We start from the raw sequence: 22,910 nt of genomic DNA, 5'->3' as shown, positions 1-22,910 counted from the left end.
TTGCTTGATTACCTGCTCTTCTGGTAATTGCAATGGGTTATACAGAGTAAGTGTGAACTAGTTTGTCATTTTCATCCTGGAGTTCTGTTTAAGGCAAGGTCCCCTGTGAGGGAGCAGACAGTGCACTGCAGGTTCTCATTCTAGTTAGTCCACGTCAGCTCCTGCATTTGTATCACAGACTTGTAAATTTTCATAAGCATAATAAAAGCACATCCAGACACTTAAAATATTAAAGAAAATTCAGATTGTTGGTAGGGGAGGCATCAGCCAGAACATTTTGTCTGGCAAAAGTTTAGGGAATGGAAACAAGGTTTACTGTTTATTTTGGAGGGCAGCATATGGTCAAGTGTTCCTACAGCTCCATCTAAAATGTATCCAGTAGGCTTACAAACTCAGTACTTGCATTCATGTAGAAGATACCAAAGCACTGTGTTGTTCTGGGAATGTAAGCTGGGACTCAGGCTGAAGGGGCTGCAGCGCCATCCAGACAAGTCTGTTGTGTGAGCTGTGGCTCTTCTTTGTTAACTGTGAAACTCACCACTTTCCATTCCAAGTAGAGACCTTCTTCTGTATAAAGCATGTAGTCAATCCTCCTGCCGTTTCCTTTCAATGATGCCTTCCTCCCCTTTTGACTGGAACCGTGGTTCTTGCTGGTGGGATAGACTAAGTATCCTTTCCTTCCATCTTCACTTTCCAGCACCCTGTTTCATTGGAAAAAATAAAATTACATTCAATGTTGGCTCATCCTGTGCCTTTGTGCATTACGCTGGATTCTCTCCAACTCCCCACTAAGGGCAATGCTTGTCCAAAAGAACTGTTAAACGTGCAGCATGAAGAACAATTTCTTCCAGAATTTTTCAATGTGAGGTTGCACCACTGCTAACGGTGCTCTTACAGCCTTGTTTGGCAGCACTGATGCTGTGCGCTGGTCCTGCAGACCTACTCTTGTAGCCAGGAGAACAAAAAGCTGAGAGGAGAACCTTGCTGACCTGCTCTCTGTAGTGCAATGCAACCCCCAGTTGATTTCCAGCATTGCTGAATCCAGCAGAAAGGAGATGATTTGCAGATAACCTTACAGCACAGCTAAGGACTTTTGATACTCTCAATTCTGTGTTCCTCTGTTTGAAGGAAGACAGCCACGTTTACATAAAGGCTATGGATGAGTGGCATGGTTTTCAGGAGCTGGCATTTGGGCATGCAGTAGTTGGTTTTGAGCAATCCTCTGCATCAAGTTAATGTGTCTTGAACCCTGAGCTTACTTTACTACCAAGTAATAGGTGTTTGATTCCTGAATGCGACACTATTTTCATTTCCCTCATCTTGCACAGAGATTACACAGCCCCAGGCCATGCATTAAACAGTCAAAATGAAGAATTACTTCTCCAGGTACAAGTCTTGTATTTGGGCAGATAACTTGCACATTTCCCATTAAAATATTTAGTTTGGGTTGTTAAACCTTAACAGTGTATTTTATACAGAAGGTTATTAAGGTCCTGAGTAACTTGATTTGACTTTGAAGTCAGCCCTGCTTTGAATGTGATTTCTGGACTAGATAGCCCACAGAGGTTCCCGTTACTCTTCTACAACAATTCTGTGTTGCTAAGCTATTATGTATTGTTTTACTGCAAACTTGCTTTACAATCTTGTGTTCTATTTAGAAGATCTACCACGGTGCCTCTACAGACAACAGGTGATTGTGCATGTCAATGCAGGAGCTGCAGTTGCAGGATAGCACTCAGTGTAACAAGTACAGTGATAGCTGTTTTGCATGGTTACTGCATGCAGAGAGGGACAGACTAGGTGGCGTTTTTTTCTGTCTGGCTCAAAATACAGAAGCAAATGTTTTTCAGTCACCTCCCTGAAAATCGTTTTCCTTTACTACTTACCTGCCAAAATCTTAGCATGAGGCTCTGTGGTTTCCATTGTAGAATCACAGAATTGCTCAGGTTGGAAAAGACATCAACTATCACCGAATTCAGCCACAACCTAACCAGAACTCCAACAGTCTTCCACTAAACCACGTCCCTGAACACGCACATCCGGGATGGTGACTCATCCCTCTCCCTGGGCAGCCCATTGCAGTGCTTAACAACTCTTAATGTAGAGAAGCTTTTCCTGATATCTAAACCTCCCCTGGTGCAACTTGAAGCCATTTTCTCTCATCACCTGTGACCAGTAAGAGACCAGCCCTGCTCTGCTGTAAGCACCTTTCAGGTATTGGAAGAGAGCAGTAAGTCTCCCCTCAGCCTCCTTTTCCCCAGACTGAACAGCCCCAGTTCCTTCAGTTGCTCCTTGTAGGGCACATTCTCCAAGCCCTTCAAAAGCCCTGTTGCCCTTCTTTGTATCTGCTCCAGAGCCGATTGCACCATTAAGCTGCATCAAACTGCTGCAAGAGAAACACTGCGCCTGAGCTTGGGTCCTGGCGGGTACAAAGCCTTTAATTTCACCTTGGAAGAACATAAAGTGCTCTTGATCACCCAGTTTAGAATACTCGACTTCAGATAATTTTTAGGGGTTTGGGAGATTTTTTATGTGAATATACAGAATGAAAAAAACAACCAAGAGACAATAACTAGATCTTCACAACATGTTTCTATGTTTGAGATTTAAATGGTTTCTCTGTCAAATTGTCTCCTTCAAGTCTCTGGCTGGTCAGAGAGGGGACAAAGTACTTGGTACAGTTGATCAGGTCTCATTAATGTTACAGTCAGTAAGACTGGGTCAGTTGAGATCTGCAAGTACTTCATGTGCTTCCAGAAGATAAGAGTGGCAAAGCTACAGTCATATAGTTAGCTACTTAGTCAGACATTTTCTAATTCCCTTTGGACTTAGTGAAGCATTGGAGATTCCTTCAGTTTACAGTAACCAGTTTACATAAAAGTAAGCTTCCTTTTATGTACTGTGCAAGTTTAGACTGTCATCTAATAACTGGTATGAAATTAGCTTACTCTCTGCAACCCATTTGCAAGCTGATTTTAGAGAACTACTGCAAATGACTGAATACCTGAAAGCAATCTCTTTGATGGAACTGACCTCTTCCAAAAACTGTATTTATATTTGGCAAAGCCAATTAAGAAACAAAGTAGAAGAAACTGCTGATTAGTGCTGCAGTATCATCCACAAAAACTTGCATGCATTAATTTAAAAGATGGATTTGTTTTAGTGTCAGTCCTGTCTTTGTGAGTGTGAACACAGGGCAACTGGGCAAGGAGGAGAAATATTATTTTTCAGATACCTGCAGAGAACAAATTGCAAGAGGGGGTGCATCTACTTTTGATTAAAACTTCTGTCACTTTATTCATAAGGGTTTGCTGTCTCTCCCTACAAGAAATAGGGACAAGTATCAAAGATCAGGTTATGAGATTCTAACAGGTAAGGTGAACAGAACTAATGACTGCTGCAAAACTAAATCTGATTTATTTATTTTCAGAATAGTTGCCTTAATTTTTAGGCAAGATAACAAGTAATTGGGCCTTTTTTTCCTTTAAACATCTCCTATCCCAATTAATCCATAAGTGTGAAAGTTCTGTCAGGCATTGCTGTGTTGCTAGTTTGTAGTACTGCCTGCAGCTGCTTTGAGCAGAGGAGCATGAGGAGCAGCAGAGGTAAGGCAGCCGTAAGCTTACTCCTCAAGGGACCACCTCCCATTCAGCTGAGAAGCCACTGAAACTTTTTGTGGTGTTCCTGCCGGTAGGCTGGAGCCACTGGTGGCAGTGGAGTCAAGAAAAATTTCCTTTTAAATCACTGTTTTTTTTTTTAGCTGTGTTGTGAGGTGCTCTTCTGTTCTGGACTCTGTTTAGGGTTTCAGAGGTTAAAATGGCCTCGTTCCAGTCCTAGCTTTAATGCCAATGTTGCGATAGATCAGCTGTTTGCATTTCATGAAGCCTCTGAGCAGAAGCTTGTGCAGCTTCTGGCACAGCAGTAGGGCCTCGGATCATTACGCCCAGCTTATTAGTTGTTCTATAATTATAAATGCCTTACTCATTATTTGTACCAAGTCAGTTCTCCAGTTCCAGTGTTCCACGTATGCTGCACTTAACGTTAAGTAGAGACTTAAGAACTAGGTTGTTCTGCTTTCATTGTCTAATTAGCTTGCTAACGCAAACTACTTAATTTTATTTATAAACTACAGCAGACTGCTGACGTAGAAATAGTTCTCTGCATAGCTTACGTTGCCAATTGAAATGTCTGTTTTAAATATCTGTAAAGCTTGATCAAAGTTTATTACTGAAAAACTGTAAGAATGGTTCAATTTCAGGCTGTACTCTGTTTTGCTAAGTATCTGAATGCTATCTGTTAGCTGGAAGGGGCTCCACAGCTTCAATGCTGGCAATAACACTCCATAGTCTGTAAGCACTTCATTTAAATGTTAGGAAAGACACTTTAAAAATGCTTCCAATGTTTTTAAGGCTGGCTTTCATTAATGACTTTGAATTTAGCTGCATTTATTGTTAATTTCTACAACTGCAATTACCAGTACCTCGCAGGGATGAGAAGACAGGCTGTCTTGGCCTCTTGCAGAAGCAACTGTTTCTCTAATATCAAAGCACATCTACATAACTTACACATTCAGATCCTCATTATCCTGCAGATGTGCATAAGAAGCTACTGCTTTTCTCATAGGTTTAAAAGAATTGTCATATATTGAAGAAAACTGAATGCCACTTTTAGTAGTCAGAAAGTCTTAACGTATGTTCTGTTACCAGAATTCGAGAATGTTTTCCAGTTATCTCGTGCTGAAGCCTTGTATACACACTTAGGAAGTACAAGTAACATTCTCAATCTCTGTGGGTCATCTAATGGCTATTTGTCTATCATTTGGATATGTCAGTGGAATTTAATTACAAGTAACTTGTAAGGGAATAAAGCAAAATATCCCCAAATTAATTTGGTGACAGATTGGCTCAAAAGGCTGCTTGAAAACACAGATTTTATTTTTTATTTTTTAAAGAGCTCCAAGCCTGCTTTTGGAACCATAAAATAGAATGTTACTCCCACATACAGATTTGCATTTGCAAACTTGATTGTAGAGGCCAAATTACCTTTTACTTACCCAAAATCCTGTACTAAATTCATGTTTTTTAACATGTGAATAGAAATGTCCAGAAATTTTGCAGGTTTTTGAATGTGTAAAATAGGACTGAGTGTAAGGAATCCTTATCTTTTGAATATAAACGAAAGCAAGACCTTAGAAAGGGAATAACAATATACAATAGATGTACGTTCAAAACTGATATGAGGAAAACTTCGGGGTGGCCTTGACCTGAGCATCCATTGATACCATGCACTGCACTTCTGAATAAAAGCACCGAGGTGAATTGTGCCTGTGGGCTGCACCATTTCCTCTGCATGCACTAATTGAAGAATCTGCACACTTCTTCATTCAGATATCTTAACTTCTTCAGTATATTCTCATAACAAAATGCTAGCTAGGACATCTTCTGTAGTTAGTCATGGTGATAATACACTTTGTCCATGAAACTGGCTATGAAGGCAGAGAAGGTGCACAAAGGCTGAGCGCATCATTAACTGCAGCTCTAAAGTGTACAAAGCTAATTAATTTCTTTCCACTGGCATATTACTCAGCATAGGTAATTCATATTCATAATATTAATGCATAGGTAATCAAAAAGTTCAGCTTAGGGCTCTTACAAATTAAGAGGGTTTCTGTATGTGGTGGAACTCCCCTAACACAAAACAACTACTGAACTCTTCCAAAGCAGTGCTGTACTAGCATTTCTGAAAGACAGTCAGTTACATTCCTAGTTATGTCTGATGTTTTTGTTTTTAATAGATTCCTCTTTCTGTGTTTGTGAGCTTGCTTCTTACTGAGATTTGCAAGCTTTCTAGTTAATGGGTTGTTTCAAACCTTATGATATTTTTTTTCTTTTTAAATTTATTTGAGGAAAATTACATTTCACTTTTGTTTGTCCTTTACAGTGCCACTGCCATGGAACTGACTGCCTGTAGAGAGATCTTCAGACAAGCTGCCTGCATGCCCTTTTCGGCAGTGCTCAGAGTTCCTCCTCCTACGGACCTGTTCAGGTAGGACTAACTCTAGAAACAAAACACACTGACAGCAGTTGCTCTCATCTTTTCACCCACTGAAGCCAATTCTATCTGGCTTTGAGAAGGAGCTGTTTTCCTTCCCTTTCTTCCCTCTACCCCAAGACTTCCATAGTTAAAAAAAAAACAAAACATATATATATATAGATATGTATTTTACAGTCCAAAAACACCACAATTTATGAAATGTTAAATAGCAAGCAATGAACTGGCTTTTTAAAGAATTGTTTAGAATATGTGGGAGAACCAGGAGTTACGTACTTCTGTAGGTTGTCTGGAGTGAACACTTCTTCATCATATAATCCTTCAGGATCCAGCAAGGTACCTGTGGACAGAAAGGGAAATGTGACTGTCCCAGCACGTGCCTCTCAAAAAGCACCTGAGGACAGTGTATGTGGCAGGGATGGGGGACAACTCTGTTCTGATTTGAAAACGCTGTTTATATTCACTTCTGTGTTACACAAGTAGTATCCATAGCAGTTATTACAGAGGCTGCATCTCACGCCAGACTAAATGATGCTTTCAGTCTGAGAGATTATTTTTAGAACAGACGTAATAATACACTTTGTAACAGTGAGGATGACAATACTTAGTGCCTTCTCTTTTGCTGTCTCCCTCCATACGTTATTCTTTCCACTTTACCTACAGCACAGTGCTTAGTTAAGTCTCTTCTGTTTTCCTGGTAGGCTTTCCAATCAAAACTTGAGCTTTACTCTTACCTGTTGCTGTCTCCTGTTCCTTACTAATTTTTGCCTTAATTTTTTTTCTTGTATCCTATTTTCAAACCAGATGCACAAGAAATTAGCAAAAGATAATTAGCTCTAATGACGAGGAACTGGCCTGTTCGTTACTTACACTCTAGATGAGCCTTTGCTTAGTCTTTAAAAGCAACTTCTCTCTCTAAACCTTTCACAATATTGTCTGCACCTTTCGAGTTTAAAGGGCAGAGAAACTTCTTTTCTGTTACAACAGAGTAAAACCACATCAATAAGTAGTTCCAAATTCTTATATTTAGCATCTTCACAGTTGTAATTGCTCCTATAGGAAAAAAAGCTGTTTGTTCACTGAAAACTGTACTGAGCTCATCTGAGTTTCAGCATGCTTGAGTATCTGAGTTCTGTGAAATCTTATATAAGGTGAGCCCTACAAGTTCCTAACATTGCTGAATTACTAGTACATCCTCACAATGTTTCTGTAACACCAGACTGAACTCTAATCAAAAGGTGCACCTTTTCACTGCATACAGAAAACACAGAAACAATAATTTTGCTCTCTTTGCAAAATGATCTAGATATTATTTAAAAAGTAGAGTAAGGGTAGGAAGGCATTCAAGTGGCTTGATGCATAAGCTCTAGACTGGACTCGTTTGACATGTCTATTTCCTTCTAAATTAAAATTCAACAAAACATTGTTAAGATTTACAGAATACATGCTGCTGCCTTTGAGATAAACTCCTTGCAAACATTTGGTCTTAGTCAAACAGTTACTGCCAGTTGGCTGTACTGCCTGCTGCTGATAGGTGTTCTGTGAGTGACAGACAAGAGCTGATACACTGATGGCTAGAGAATATCTTACCTATTGCCCATGGTTTATCCTCCCCTGGACCAATTCGACATGGGTCTTTGTAGTGTGTAAACAGAGAATGCTGTTGCTCCAGCTTGTCCTCTGCAGGGAAAGAAGCACAAGAAAAGGGACATCAGCTGTGTATTGTAAGCCTGTGGACAATTGTTTGTATGTTCTACTGCAAAATAAAAGGTAAGCCTTCCTTCCTATTCAGACTACTGGAAATTTTTTAGAGAACTGGTTGAACTAGTTTGGCAGTTTTACTGCACAGCAATATCCTGTCTTAACCAGAAGTTCCAACAAATGCTGCTAATTAATGTCTGTTTTCCCACCAAGTCTATCTACAAAAGATAGTATTTATTAGTTTCTAAACTGAAGGTTTCCTGACACATTGCCTTACTCTGCTGTTCATGTTTGTACTGTATATGCTTATACTCATAGAAAACTTTTGTTGAGATCAGATGATGCAGAGATTTGGACTGACTTCATAATGGCGCAGTAGGTGGCTGCTGGGGATTTATATATACACCTCAGTAAATCTGGAGATGAAAGTTAGTGCTGTGCTTGCTTCAGAAGAATTGACTGAATGTGTTTCAAGCTGTAATAGTAAGACAAAGGACAGGCAATTGATAATTCACTTGAGATATCATCTGAAGCATTAAAGACATTCTAAATATAATCATCACGATCTCTCAGCTTTCAAATTAATCTCTTGTTAATTGCTACTCTGTTTCTTGCGTTTAAAGCCCAACAGTGCATCAAGCTCCTAGGATCACTAAATTTAACAGTAGCCCTAGAAAAATACATACATTACAATTTCAGAAGCTCAGTATAAAAATAAGTGAGTTGTAGTTCTGTGCGCCCTATCACTATAACATAGTGATCATTGTACGTAGGAGCAAGTACAATCAGAACTTGAAAATACCAGCTGCTGCAATTCCAGTTTTGTTAAATAGCAAAGAAACTGGCAGTAGGTCCCAATTACTTCCTTTCTCGAAGCACTTCCACCTTTTACAAGCTTAAAATCCTTCTCTGGAGATGTTCAAGACCTGCCTGGATGCCGACCTGTGCGACCTGCTGTAGGGAACCTGCTTTGGCAGGGGCATTGGACTCGATGATCTCTGGAGGTCCCTTCCAACCCCTACAATTCTGTGATTCTGTGTAAAATTTCTAAGCAACACAGAGTCTTCTCTTGGGATTGGTGGAATATTCACCTGCATTTGGAGCTGCTGCTGCTACCACTGACTATTGGCAAGACTACAGAGTATGAAAGTAGGCATGAGAATGGACCCCTGAAGTCAGAGACTTTTGAATTGTGAGCTGTGCATATTTAGAGACAAGGCAGCTTACACACTGTAGGAATCAAATTGGTTCTCCATTTGCAAAATAGTGTTCTTGCCTGATATAGGAGCTGTTAACCTCTCCCTGTTAAGGAGGAAGCACAACACAGGAGGCAGTGTGGAGTACAGTAATACTGAGTGTCCATAGCACTTTCTCATTTTGACATTAAGAGTGATTAACACAGCTGATGGTCTTTCAGCAAATGCATCCACCCCAGCTGATGAGCCTCACTACATGATTCCAGCTTTTTCCCCAACATCTAATCAGCTCTCTACATTCAAAATTATTTCACAGTTGCAAGGAGACTGTAAAAGGATATCTTGGAGCCTGGGCAGAGGATTGAAGGACTGACCTCCTAAAAACTTGTCAGGTGTGCAATGCAGCAAATTGTTCTTTCAGTCTGAACAGCCAATTGGCTTGTTGGTTTCTTTCATTTTTCTGGAAGAGTCTAGAATGTAGTCTGTGCAATTGCTTACTTCCTTGGGCTTTCCCTTGTGATATCAAATGGCTGCAAACTTCAAAAATAAGACAGGCTAAAATTTTGCCAGGATCAGTTTGCCACTGTGGCACTGATAGAAGTCAGAGCTGATGAGACAAACTTGGACTCATCTGACTGGAATGGTTTTTTATGATAAACTAAAAGGTCAAAAACAATCAAACTGTACACTGGTGAGACAAACCTGACAGGAAGGTGTTTCAAGTAAGTGAGAATTCTCTATTTGTGATATCATTCCCCACAGCTAGGAGGGAGAACTTAGTTTCAGAATATTTGTCAAAAGAATAAGGTTATTTGTGAACCTGGAGGTCTATGAAAACTGTGCTGTAAATACATCTAAGAATAGAAGCTTGATATTCACTGCAACAACGTTAATTATTTGCTGTATCAATCTGTGGCGTGGGAAAGAACACCAAAAACAACCCATACCCAGAATTACAGAAAGCTGATTATTGAAGGCAGAAAAACCCAGCAGTTCAGTTGCTGCAATCCTAACGAATGTCCTTAAAACAATGAGTAATGTAAAATGGACAAGAATACATGCCAACTTTAAAACACTGCATTAATCTTGCTTAGTGCATAAGGAAGCAAAGCAATCTACAAATAATAGCCAGCTTAATTTCACTTCCCAGACCAAGTGAATTTTAAAGGGGAACAGAGTATGAATAAGTTACAGATAACAAAAACATTCTTATAAGCTATGTTTTAATTGTGTCTTTATTATTAGTTGCAACATTTACAACTATATTTGCAAAAACAAATAGTTGTGTTTTCTTTTGCCTTAAAAAGACAAGTCACAAAGGCACTAATTTTGCTTTGTACTTCAAGGTATTGGTTAGAGTACCAGAACTTCTCAGTCAGAGGATGCTGAGCACACACATTACCTCACAGCTTCACCCACGTCTTTCTCTTCATGCTATATGGCCCCTTATGCGGACTGTCACAGTCTGACTGGGCAGGATCCCCTTTGGTATGCAGAAGATAGTTTGTTTCCTTGAAGGATGTATTTGCCTTCAGCCGTTGCATCCATCCAAGAATACTGCAGCTGGAACTGCAGTCAAACAGAAGTAGCTGCGCCCATTTGTATCCCCCAGCTCCTGTCTCCCTTCACTGGGACTGCTCCAGTTACCTCTTCAGCCTTCTCTTGAAGCAGCGTGCCTAGCTGAAGACTGTTACTGACTGAATTTCCTCCTTTTTTCCCAACTCCTGCTACCTTTGTATTGTCCTGAAAAACTTGGTTTCACTGCAGCATTCTGTTTACTTTCTGCTTACTGTTCATTTCCACTACCCATAATGGATTTGGAGTTGGAACACCTCCTCCGGCCGTTCTGAGTTTATTTCAAATCACATAGTTGTGATTAAATTACTTTTTGTACCGATGAGCTAGAAATGAACAGTAAGGCTGTTTTGGGTTGGTGGTCTCTTCTCAATTAATTGTTTCTCTGACTTTGCTAAAATCTTCCATTACAAGTATCTGATACGAGCCATGAGATGAGAGAATGGTACCTATTTTTATGATCTGACAATGCTTATTTTGCTTTATTTTGTTGTAAATTATTGGAGTAATTGTTCCTCTCTGTCCCAATTACCTAGGCTTTTTATGAAGACTACAGAATTCACATGTGATGATGATCACATATTCACCTGCTAATCTACAAACTCAATAGTCTGAAGAGGTTGTTCAGATATGTTGTTGATGCCCCATTGCTGGAGCCACCCAAGGTCAGACTGGATGGGGCTCTGAGCACATGATCGAGCCGTATTTCAAAGAATCATAGAATGGCCTGGGTTGAAAAGGACCACAGTGATTATCCAGTTTCAACCCCCCTCCTATGTGCAGGGCTGCCAACCACCAGACCAAGCTGCCCAGAGCCACATCCAGCCTGGATGTGTATATGTCTTTTTTCACTGCAGGGAGCTGGACCAGAGGGCCTGTAGGAGTCCCTTCCTTCTCACACAATTTTAATTTTCTAATTGCTGAATCCCCAATTGAAAGCTGCAGCTTGAGCTTACCTGTACTCTGCACCCTGTAACACAGTGCACAGATGAAATCTCTATGACTGAACACCCCCTCACCTACCTGACTTATGCTCTTATCTCAGTACTTCAGTTCTGGCCCAGTCATGCAGCTGGCCTTGCAGCCGTCAGCTCTGCTGATCCACATGCCGGCTGCAAACCAGTAGTTCATTGCCACTGCATAAAGCAAGGAACTCTGCTGGATGCATGAACTGTACCAAGAGGGAAGCAGAGATGATATAGCACCACTCTGTTGGCTGTATAACTGTTAACAGTATACTGCCTATGTTTGAAAAGGCTGCTGTCTGTAAATTCACCAGCCATTAATTACGGTTCTCTGGCGTTCTTTTTTCCAGTGCCCCCTGCTTCCAAATATGGAAGAAAACATTTAAAATTCTTTGTTTTTCAACTCGCAATAAAAACAATTTCAACTCAGATAAAAGCCATGGAAGGTACACAGCCATCCATTAATTTTTTCCAAGATCGATTTAGTGATGTTGAGTTCTCTATGGGGCATTAATCTCTTGCATCTGTGTACATGCACAATCAAAAGGCTATTAATTGCAAGATTTTTTTTTCCTGCAAAAATCCTGTAGCACGCACCCCTTTTATTAATAACTGAAATTATATGATGTGTTTTAGCACATTTACCTCACACAGGTAACACCAAACAACTAGATTCTTCTCACTGTTGCTACTGCAGCAAGTTGCAAATTGCTGCCCTTTGTGCCTTAAAAACCATCATGTTTAATAACTTGGCAGAATTTGCGTGAGCTGCTGTTCTTGGCTCATGACAAGACTTATCTTAAGACGTTTCTTAAGCCTTCCCTTGCACAAGCCAGTCACTAGTTAGTACACTGCTGTAACCCACAGAATGAATGTATCGAGAACTCTGCTATCCATGTCGGATTAGGCACACGCAAGGAAAAGGCAAAGCTTATCTTACCAGAGGAGCAGTTATCGAAGTTGAGATCTCCACAAATTACATCAAAAGCCACCAGCTCCTCTGGATTGGCTGTGCTGGAGGAGGAGGTAGATTTTCTGAATTCAGACAGCCAATCTTGAAGCATATCCAGTTGCTCACATCGAACAGTAGTGTCTCCTGCAAAGGAAAGAAGAAATGTCAAGAAATAAGGCCTTTCTTTTAGCGTGACATTCAGAACATTGCATGCCTGTGGTGCATCCAGCAAAATCCCTAGGGCCATTGCTATGGCCCAGCAGACAGAGCAGAGCATGGTCAGAATCTTACCTGTTTCACTTAGAGGATATTGAGATTAAAGCAAACTAGGAAGAGAAAAATAACGTACAGCAATTCCGATCTCATTTTCTCTACTATCCATCAAACATAATCCCTTCAGCAGGGCAGACAGAGGCAACAAAATTAAAGGAGCGCCTTCTCTTTAAAATAAGGAAAGAACCCCACCCAACTTAGCACATGCATCACTGAGCCTAGACAAGGCCATTTGAAGCCTCAGATTTATGAGAGGTGTAAGTGGTATGCTAGCCTTGCAGGGCCTTTCTGCAATAAAAGGAATTTCACCTATACAATTAGGTGTATTCAAAATTCTTACACAGAATAACAACAGATGAAAATCCAGCCTTCGGTTATGAAACACTGCACATATGAATTTGTGTAGGGAAGTGTCTTAGTTACGTGTTTCAACCAGCTTTTTCTGTAGGATACCTGATACAGTATGAGCAGATAGAAGTCACAAGAATCTTTACAGACACTTCAGTAAAAGTCAAATTTCTGAAATAGTACTAACGGGTGAACAACTTCTGTAGTTGTTTAAGCGTGGACACATTTTTGTAATTAATAATATGGTGATATTATTTGCTATGCTGTTGTTAGACATCTTGAGAAAAAAAGGTGTGAAATTAAAAAATGGCATGGATAAGAGCATACTCATTACATAAGGCTTAGCCCAGAATGGAGTTCGTTAGGAACCGTGTTTTGATGATGCAAATATCTTCTTCTGGAATCATAACAGGCACTCCTGAAGAAACAGGAAGACAGGACACCTGTGCTGCAGGAAACTGACCAGCAGTCATGTTCCTGGCCACAAGTGGAAGATGATATGATAGGCTAAATTAATGATTGGGAATTCAGAATAAATATCACCCTTTGGCCAAGTCTGGGCAGCATGTTCTGCAGTAAACCACTTGATCTTTCTTTGCTTTCTAAATTTAAAAAATGAAAAATTTAACTTTCAAATGTTACTAGGATTTATACGTCAACATTCAATTTACTCATACAGTAGTAATCCATCCAAGGAAGGGTTCTGTTTATGTTCAAGTAAGAATTACTAAGCTGAAAGTATTTTTTCATATTTCTAAAGGTCTGTGTACAACATGTGTACCTCACGCTGTACTTCAGAAATGAATAGTCAGATCCTTTTCACTGGCTGCAGGGACGTTATCTTATGACTACGAGTGCTGAAGTTGTGCCCCTGTGTTTATAAGTGACATGGATGATTGGTTGCCAAATGCTCTTTGTTTGTGAAACTGACACAAACCAGCTCTTTTAATTATGGCAACTACCTACCCTTAATTTCAAGCACATTAGGTGACAAAGTCTAAGAAAGAATTAATCACTGTAACCGTTTTAAGAGAATCAGTGAAAGCTTTATAGGGGGAAAGAAGTAGGAAGAGACACATTCTAGGAATAATTGTTTACTACATCACCTTTCCTTTCCTTTTGTTTTCACTGTACGTGTCATGAAGTTACAACTTTGCTTGTTTCAGACATGAAATGATGTCGATTCAGGACATCTCTTCAAAGAGATTTGTTTTCAAATTCCACAATCGTAAGCAAAAACAGTGAGCCCAAAGTCACTTGTTCTTATTAGAATTTTCTTTTAACCTACAGACCATTAACCAAAATGATTCTACTTTGCTAGCCTGTGATGGCTGTTAAAATGTTGTAGTCACAATTAGGAACATCAGTTATGTATGTCCAGAGCCGCTTTCAATGGTGATTCACTGTGGAGATCGTGAGTATGTAAGTCTGCATCCTCACAGCTTGTTAATCAGTCATCTCACCTGAGCTTGCCACCTGCACTTTATAGGCTTTTAAAATGTGAACTCTGCATTAGCACACAGATTTCAGTCACCAGACCTTCATTCTCCTAACACAGTTAACCTGGGAGTGGTTCAACTTTCCAGAATACTGGGGGCAGGCTCTGTTAAAGTGATAGTTAAATGCAAACAGAATCAAAAACTTTCCACCAAGTGTGGTTTGATACAATCCTAAATAAATACATGAAATATTGAAAAGAACATGACCAGGAAAAGAGACCTTCAAGTAGGTTCTGACAGTGACTCATCTCTTCAGGCTGTTAATTCAAACAACAAATAATCTGATTTTTTTTCCTTCTAATCTTCAGGTATTCCCAACAAATCTGTAGCAGATGGGCTGTAATACACAAATTCATACAAGAGCATTTTGGAACTATTCCCTGACCTACAGTTTCTAGCACTTGTACATAACGTTCAGATAATACCCTAATCACACTGCTTGACACAAATCCAGTCCACTGAATTCTTGGAAAACCCCCTTGCTACCACAGTGCACATACAGTGCAGAAGTGCACTTGACATATTTGCTGATCGTGCATACCAGTATACTACAGAGCACAAGAACACCCGACAGTTAAGATGTATTTAGACAAAAGCACAAGAAGTAGGTCACATGGAACAAATACAGCCCACAGCAGGTGATAGCGACTAACTACAAACAGAGCGCGTGACTAACGTTTGCATTCTGCTTAACTAAAGATGCAGCTTCAGGGAAAGGAAGAACTTGCAAAGGCCTTTTGGTAACCATCTAGTCCATGGGCTCTGCCCAAGCATGCTCATATAGGCCCCTCACAACTGTCCAGCTGGGCTTGCAGTGTCTCCATAGATGGAGACTCCCCAGCCTCTGGGCAGCTTGCTCCAGTGCTCAGTCACCTTCACTATAAAGGAGTTTTGCTTTGTTTAAATGCTCTTTCTTGCATTTGAGTTTGTGCTCATTGCCTCTTGTTCTGTTACTAGGTACGACCAAGGAGAGCTTGCCTTTGTCTTCCTTACACCCTCACATCAGCCATTCATGCACATTAATTAAAGATCCCTCCAGAGCCATCTCTCTCATAGCGAAGCTTATTCACACTCACAGACCCTCCTTTTGCATCACCTGCATCTTTCTATCCTAGCTTATCTCTAAGGAGAGAGATAACCTCTTCTGGCCTGCCTTGCAACTACTAGCTTGGTGTCTAATGACAAGACTACAGTAACTTATCTTGTTCTACACAGAGTCCTGATTTTATATTACTTGGCTGTCTAAGAGCTGTCTAATTGATCCCTGAATTGTCAGAATCCTGTTTGCATTTTCTGGAAGTATCTATCTGGCATATTTTTGCTTAGGATGAGTGATCAGATAATACAGCCACTACCAATGAGGGCATAAAACTATGACAACAACCTGAAACAGAACACAGCAAAGTCACTTACTAAACATAAAAACCACTTAATAGACACAAAGAGGCAAAATTCTCCAAAACAGGAAACTATTGAGAAAAACATAGAAGAAAGACATGCAAAAACATTTCAGGAAGACGTTGTGAAAGACACCAGGCAGCATGCCCCATCATTACTAAAAAAGCGTTAGCTGCACAGTGACATACATCTCCCTTGTTAACAATCACGAGCCTCGGAGCAGCACCGTACGCCGGAAAACCACAGAAGAAAGCACTGCAGCTCTAGAAATAGAGCAAGTTCAGAACCTGTGACAGTCTGCTATCTCCATTTCTCCCCTCTCTGACATCTCTGGTTCTCCCCACTAGAGGTCATGGAAGCAATTGCACTTGAGCACATGAAGTGAAGTGAGTGCAATGAAGTGAGCTACAGCTCTGTTACCAACAAAAAAATCCCCTAAACGCAACTTGAATATAACTGTTTTCTGAGATTAGCATTAAACTAATGTTGTCTGCCTTCCTGTAGCTACACAGCAGGTGCTGTTCATATCTGGGTGCAAAACTTCCTAGTGAGACTGAGTCTTAACAGCTCCCAGTGATCTGTAGCATTGGAGATGAAGGTAACTGACCTGGTTGGACACCGAAGTAGAGGAGAAGCCAAGCCTGAGTCCAGAACAGTCATTGAAAAAAAACAACACTTCAGAGCCTGCCTGCTGCTGCACTGAAACAGCATTGGTTAATATTAACAGAAGGCACTAGGAAATATCTCCCCAATATGACATTCCACTTTCCTTCTTCCAGCCTTCCCCTGTAATTAAACGTTCAGATAGAATCACTGATCTGATTGACTGCCACCAGTGATTAACCAGAGAATACAGATTTGTGCTAATTGCTCTACACCCTTTTCCTCAGTAACTGGGCTGGAAAACTGCAAGTATTCGTGTGGTGAGTGGTTCCTGCAGTCAGCATTTCCCAGTTCTTTGCTAGTTCCCTTCAGCTTCAGATTTCATGGAAGGATGAAAGGGTATTATGAGAAATCACAGCTAGCATAAACAAATACTTCACCTTCGTTCTTTGTAGGATAATCATAGCTGCCCATTTCATTCACGTCTGAAATGATTATGTGAAATCTGGCTTTAGTTTGAACTGCAAAAGGAGGTGCCAAAGGAGAACTGCTTTGTCCTCCTCAGAAAGCTGTAAGGAGCACTAGGGAGAATTAACAAAGCAGCTGATAGCCCAGCCAGGGACTGGAAATGGGAAGATTGCAAGTGCAAGCTTTTAAAAACAGTTCTCAGCAGTGATCAGTGCTGGAGAAGATGAGCAAAAAAAGAAAATGTAAGATGTGAAGCATAATCAAAGGGAGTGTGGATTCCAAGTCACAACCAAAGGACCCACCCAGGTTAGCCATGAGACAGGCTGTGCCATGCTGACTGTGAGATGAACTAAGCTGCCCTGGGGAAAAGAGCTGGGGAAAGCAAACACAACAACAACAAAAAAACACCAAAACAGCAACAGCAACGAAAGAACCTTGTTGTTCTGCTCATTTAGACTGCAGTTAGGTAAGGTCCCCAGTCAAGTACAGCACAGCCTGTGACAGCTGATAGTGTAAATGAGAGGAAAGGCAAGGGTACACTGACGTGGTGTGCATAAACTAGCTTTGCTGCTTCGGAAATGTATATAGAATCACTGCCTAAGGATGCTTAACACCAGAGACATTGTTGATCACAAGCCATGATTTCAAACACTGAGAGATCTCTCACTCTCGAGTTGAGTTCTGCTTAAGCTACATATGGATTGGTAAAGCCAGTTCTGGAAAGGTCTGAGTTGCCAGCACATGCCAAAGACTGGATTTGCAATAAATGCAAAAAAGAAGCATGTCTGAGTTTATGAGAGAGCATCCAGTGCATATTATCTGCACCTGGGCTGCAATAGCTTGAGGCTCCCTCCATTCAGTCTCTTGGTAGGACGTCTAAAAGGCATGACTCAAAGGGACTTGGGAAGTAGGTAGATTCTAGGCAGCAAAATCTTCCCAGAACATTAAACACTAACTGAAAAACATAGAAAAGCCATGTAAAGTTAACAGCCCCCTGGAAAATAACATTCTAGACTCGTTAAGGACCCCCTCATTTGTCACTGAAATGCAGCTATTTCCAGAGCAGTAATGGAAAAGCTCCTTCGTAACAACATTCAGGAACAGGTACGGAATTGAGAGGTTAGATTAATCTACATCTATTTCTAAAGCTTTAGTGAAAAAGGTGAAAGTCAGCTCTGAACAAATTGTAATTGCTTGGAACAGGGTTTAGCTAGCACATCTCTTAGGAAAAAAAAAGCATTAGTTCTTCTCTGACCATGAACAGTTGCATCCCTTCATTTTATACTCATGTAAGTACCACAACTGTCAAGCACAAGTTTGCGTATCCTAGAGGGGAAGCTAAATTGCACCCAGTCGTGTGACAAGATGATTTAAATGGTTAACCTTTTAAGCAGTGCTTCTTGTTACAGATAACACAGCTTTACACAGTTGAACCTGAGGGTTTTTTTGACATTTTTTTAAAATGTGTGAAATGTCCTGAATCAGATGATACACGTTGAAGTGCAGCTCTGCCAAAGTGTTATGAACTTTAGTTTTCTATTTCATTACATAAACTAATATGATTTATCAAAGGCCATTTAGACTCTTAGATCCTTGTCTGTTCTATCTGAACGTTGCTTGAGCCAGATAAGCATAAAAATACAAAGCAAGAACATAAATAGGAAAATGTAAAATTACTTTTTTTGGGGGGGGGGTTTGGAGAAGCTTTAGACTGACTTAGTAAAAAAGAATGTTAACTTCCCAATACATACATATTTTTTTCTCTCCCATTCCTATTTCGTATTTTAGTGATGTCATAATGTGGTTATAGCTAAGAAAACATGCAAAAAGAAACTGGACTAAAACCAGAGGCTTATAACACAAACAATAGCAGCAACAATCCTCAGCTCTACAACAGCAATCTCACCGTGCATTACCATAATTCCAGAGTTAGAAATAGAAAACTGAACAACGGTGCACTGTTAAAACGTGTTTGAAAAATTCATGCATCTTCTTTAAAACTCTCCGTCTCTCTAACGCCCTGGGAATGGTGGCTGTCTGGGCTAACCTGGACATACTGTAGAGCACAAAGTTCTGCTGTTCACGTTGCATTTCTGCCTTGTCTCAACCTGCAGCATACATTCTGTCTTCAACTAGTCCAGGAGGGCTGCCTGGTGCTCTGCAGCACTCCCTCAGGAGCCCAAGAATCACATCGAGTAAAACTAAGTGTTTGCATTCCTCCCTTTGCACAAAGCAAAGGCTTTTAGATTTGACTGTTACTTCATTACTACACCTGTTGTAAAGTCTGGAACTAATAGTTTTGATGCTAAGATAGGAGAGAGACGTGGAATATTTTCCATAGACATTTAATTAACAAGTGTTCAGACCAACAGCTAAAATGGAGAAACTTCACTTCAAAACATATGTGTAAGAACAGTAAAAATGAAACAGAACTACCAGAAGTTACTAACTTTTCCTGCTCTCTCTTCCTGGAGTTGGTTTGTAAAATGGAGATAAGGTCACTGTCTAGTTCTGCCTACTGACAGGAGGAGAGCCAAGTGCTGAGTGCTATCATCAGAAAGGTTTGCGATGGTTAAGGAGGAAACAAGCCCAGCCACAACCTGATGACCTACATGAAATTCCAGTCTGCTTATTATGAGCAGTGGAATCCACATATCTCACAGTCAGACATCTGCTATTAAAGAACATCTTGTTCTTTTTTGTTAATTCAGTGAGGATTCTTAACAAATCCTTCCAAACCCCACTTAAGTGTTGTGGCATCTTATCCTTACGGATCTTAGAAAATGCTGTTTCACAGAACAAAGGAGACATAATGTGCTGGTTCATGCTGTAACGAATATAACAGTGGGATTCCTTCTGAAACACATCTAAGAAAAATTTTCAACAACAGTGTTAACTTGCTAGCTGTTTATGTATGAAATTGGCAGGTAAAACCAGGGAATTCAGGCTTCTTTCAACCTCTGATTTCTGCTTGCATAACTTTCGTTTGTACACTGGTAGCCAACATATGGGCTCATAAATGCAACTAATGGTGACAGTAATGCATTTGCTGAAATAATGGTATTTGGTCAAGAGAGCAAAGGGAAGAAGAGTTCTCAAGGGATTTTTTACAGTGCTTATCTTGTAATACTTAATTACTCCAAGAAAGAAATGCAAAGATTTTGTGAAGTATTTGTCTACTTTCTTCGCTCTTTCACCATTGTCCTCAATGCACACTGCTCTTTGTGGAAAACACTGGATGAGCAATGCCGGCAGCTTTTGCATAGTGCCACTGTTAGCATAGAAAAGTGACAAATTGTGAGAAGCAAATTAGGACAGTACCTGCAATAGCTTGCAAGTGAGTGCAGGAAATGTATCCCACAATTCTTTGGTCCTGAGGTGTACTTCCCACTTGCACCTGAAAGGAAAGGAAGAGACAAAAGGTCATCCATGGAGCAGCTCATACAGCTCCACTACCAACTGCAGTGGTGCAGTGCTCATACATGCCACCGGCCTTTTTCTCCATTTTTTCCACCTAGTTGGCTTTGGGAACACACAAACCCCTCAGGGAACACCTGATCATCACACTTGGCATTACTGAGGTCCCATTTTGCATCTAACACACACACACTCCTTCATCACTGCTTAAAAAAAAAAAAAAAAAAAAAAAGCCACCATCACACACAGTTTTGTCAGTTTACTCGGACAGCTGAAAAAACAAGAAAACTAAGAACCATCTGATAATTGTATAACTGGAAAGCTGGCTTTGAAGCAAGTGAATTTAGAAGTCATTTGTACTTACCAATGCCTTGGTAACTTTCAGTATTTGACTCAGCTAGAAAAGCATGCAATAAACATCTTGCATTATTCTGTCCTCAAGTCTGTTTCATCCTCGTTTAGACAGGATGAATATTGGTGGTGCTCCTAGTGCTGTTTCCACAGAGTTAACCTCCTTCACAGAGGCTGAAGGCAGAGGAAGATGAAGTACATCAGTGTTGGATTTATCTCTAAGCCAGAGGATTCTGTTAAACTCACAAGAAAGTAGCAAGATCTCAAGGAATGCAGAGATCCGCTGGTGGCTGTCACTGAGTACTGCAGGAGTTTGGCTGCAGAACTCTTCCTCCAGCAGGCTGCCTTGGTCTGAACCTGTCACGGTGTCAGAGGTGAATTAGAAGGAGGATCATTCCAATTTCTTACACTGTGTATATGGTTTCAAGAAAACACTGGGAAACATCTGTGTAAGTCTTCTACTATTCAGGGCAGGCAGGTGTATGGATACTGCTTTCCAAACTTAGTAACTCAGAATCAGATTTTGACGTCAGCATCAAAAACTGTCATAAAGTCTACTGGTTTGCAGTTTTGCAATGACTCCTGCAGCAAAGAATTGTGCATGTGATAACATCTTCCATTGTTACCTAACATAACCACACTGAAAACACTGCATGTAAAGTTTGTCTCAGAGCAAGAATGTGCTTCTTAGGATCCTCTCAGTGCATAACGCAGATGGAATTGTTTTCCAGAAAAGCATAAAAGATTTAAGTCTAAAAGCTGAATGTGCAAATAGAAGTTCTAGTCATTTCAGAAAGTCAACTCAAATTGGCTTTAGAATTTCCTGTGCAGCCTTAATGGAGTGCTTCATAAGACATTGTACTCTTAAACGAATTTATATGTAGCACCACACAGCCATTAATCAGAAATGAGGAATGCAGTGTCCCTGTACATGCGTATCTAAACTGAAACGGACTTGGGATCTGTAGCTCTCCAAGAATGACAAGAAATGGCCCAGACTGACTGCAGCTGCCTGCAGGTGAGTGGGCACAACACACCCTGCCAGGGGACAGCACCGCTTGGCTGTGCACGTGGTAGGGACAGAACGCACCTCTGAGGGAGTGGGAGAGGTGCTCTCATGAGCAGTGTTCTACTTCAAGAACCAAACAAGAACAAAAAAATGAGCAGACATCAGTGTAGTTCATTAACAGAATTAGAATTTCTTTGGAAAGTGCCAGAATGGAAGTATATCCAAAGCCGCTCATCTCCCAGATTTCCCATTTCCCCAACTTCTTTGACTTGTGGGTTTTATTTTAAGTGGCAGCACTGATGTAAACAGCCACACAGAGTTGTTTTGAGTATAATCATAATGGAGGAAAATATAAATATGACAACTACTAAGAGAGAGAAAATAAATATTCTTGCAGCCTCTTGGTCAGTCCCCAGCTACAGGAAAAACATTAATACATTAAATATGGTTTGAAATAAAATAGTAATAAAAATCGGATTATTCAGTCTAGTTTGGTATTTCACAGATGAAAAAGGACAGTGAGGAAAACTACTTGACCTCCCAAATACTACAAGCCCTGTAATTTTGTGCAGAAACATTCCTTTGTGTGGCCAAGTGCTGTAGCTACATTTAGAATACTGCATTTTCAAGGCTATTTTATATTGTGGTGACTCTGCCCAACCACCTTCGTGGCAGCCCTGCAGGAAGAGAACAGCCACTGCTCGCTTCAGCCTGCAACGTGGATCCTGGCAGAAAGGTTCCACTTCCACCAAGCCAGGTCAGCGCTTGACAAGTAGAACGTGCTTCTTCCTTCTTAGTGCAGAAGGCACTTCTAAATTCATATTTACATAGAAAATACGTGCAAGTGAATAAGCCAGAGTAGTTCATTCCTCATAAGCCTAAACATAGGTTGACTTCAGTTGGTCTACATTAGTAGTTCAGCGTCAGTAACAAATTCATTGATACACTTTTTTTTTATAGGGAAGTATTCAGATATTGCATTTTTTAAGTCTTAGATGTCTTGTGCACCACTTTGCTACTTATACAGAAATGTATTGTAAAATATTACCTAAATCTAAGTTCCCAGCTTTCTAAAATAGGTCAGCCATTACAAGAGGGAAAAGC

The 22,910-nt window shown here is 40.4% G+C and overlaps 1 protein-coding gene across 5 annotated transcripts in view; it reads right to left on the bottom strand.

Annotated features, from left to right (window-relative positions):
* Nucleotides 1–22,910, bottom strand: part of SMPD3 (sphingomyelin phosphodiesterase 3) — a 112,200-nt gene that overhangs the window by 5,660 nt on the left and 83,630 nt on the right. For all 5 annotated transcript variants that reach the window (XM_048958430.1, XM_048958431.1, XM_048958435.1 and 2 more), the window contains exons 3-7: nt 20,351–20,426; nt 12,429–12,584; nt 7,642–7,731; nt 6,328–6,391; nt 539–701 (exon numbers count right to left, since the gene is read on the bottom strand). In XM_048958430.1, coding sequence (XP_048814387.1) covers nt 539–701; nt 6,328–6,391; nt 7,642–7,731; nt 12,429–12,584; nt 20,351–20,426 — 549 coding nt within the window. The remainder of the gene's footprint in view (nt 1–538; nt 702–6,327; nt 6,392–7,641; nt 7,732–12,428; nt 12,585–20,350; nt 20,427–22,910) is intronic.

The sequence above is a fragment of the Lagopus muta genome, chromosome 12 (assembly GCF_023343835.1).
Source record: "Lagopus muta isolate bLagMut1 chromosome 12, bLagMut1 primary, whole genome shotgun sequence".
NCBI lineage: Eukaryota > Metazoa > Chordata > Aves > Galliformes > Phasianidae > Lagopus > Lagopus muta.
Note: the sequence above shows the minus strand (reverse complement) of the source record. Positions and strands in the feature narration are given on the sequence as shown.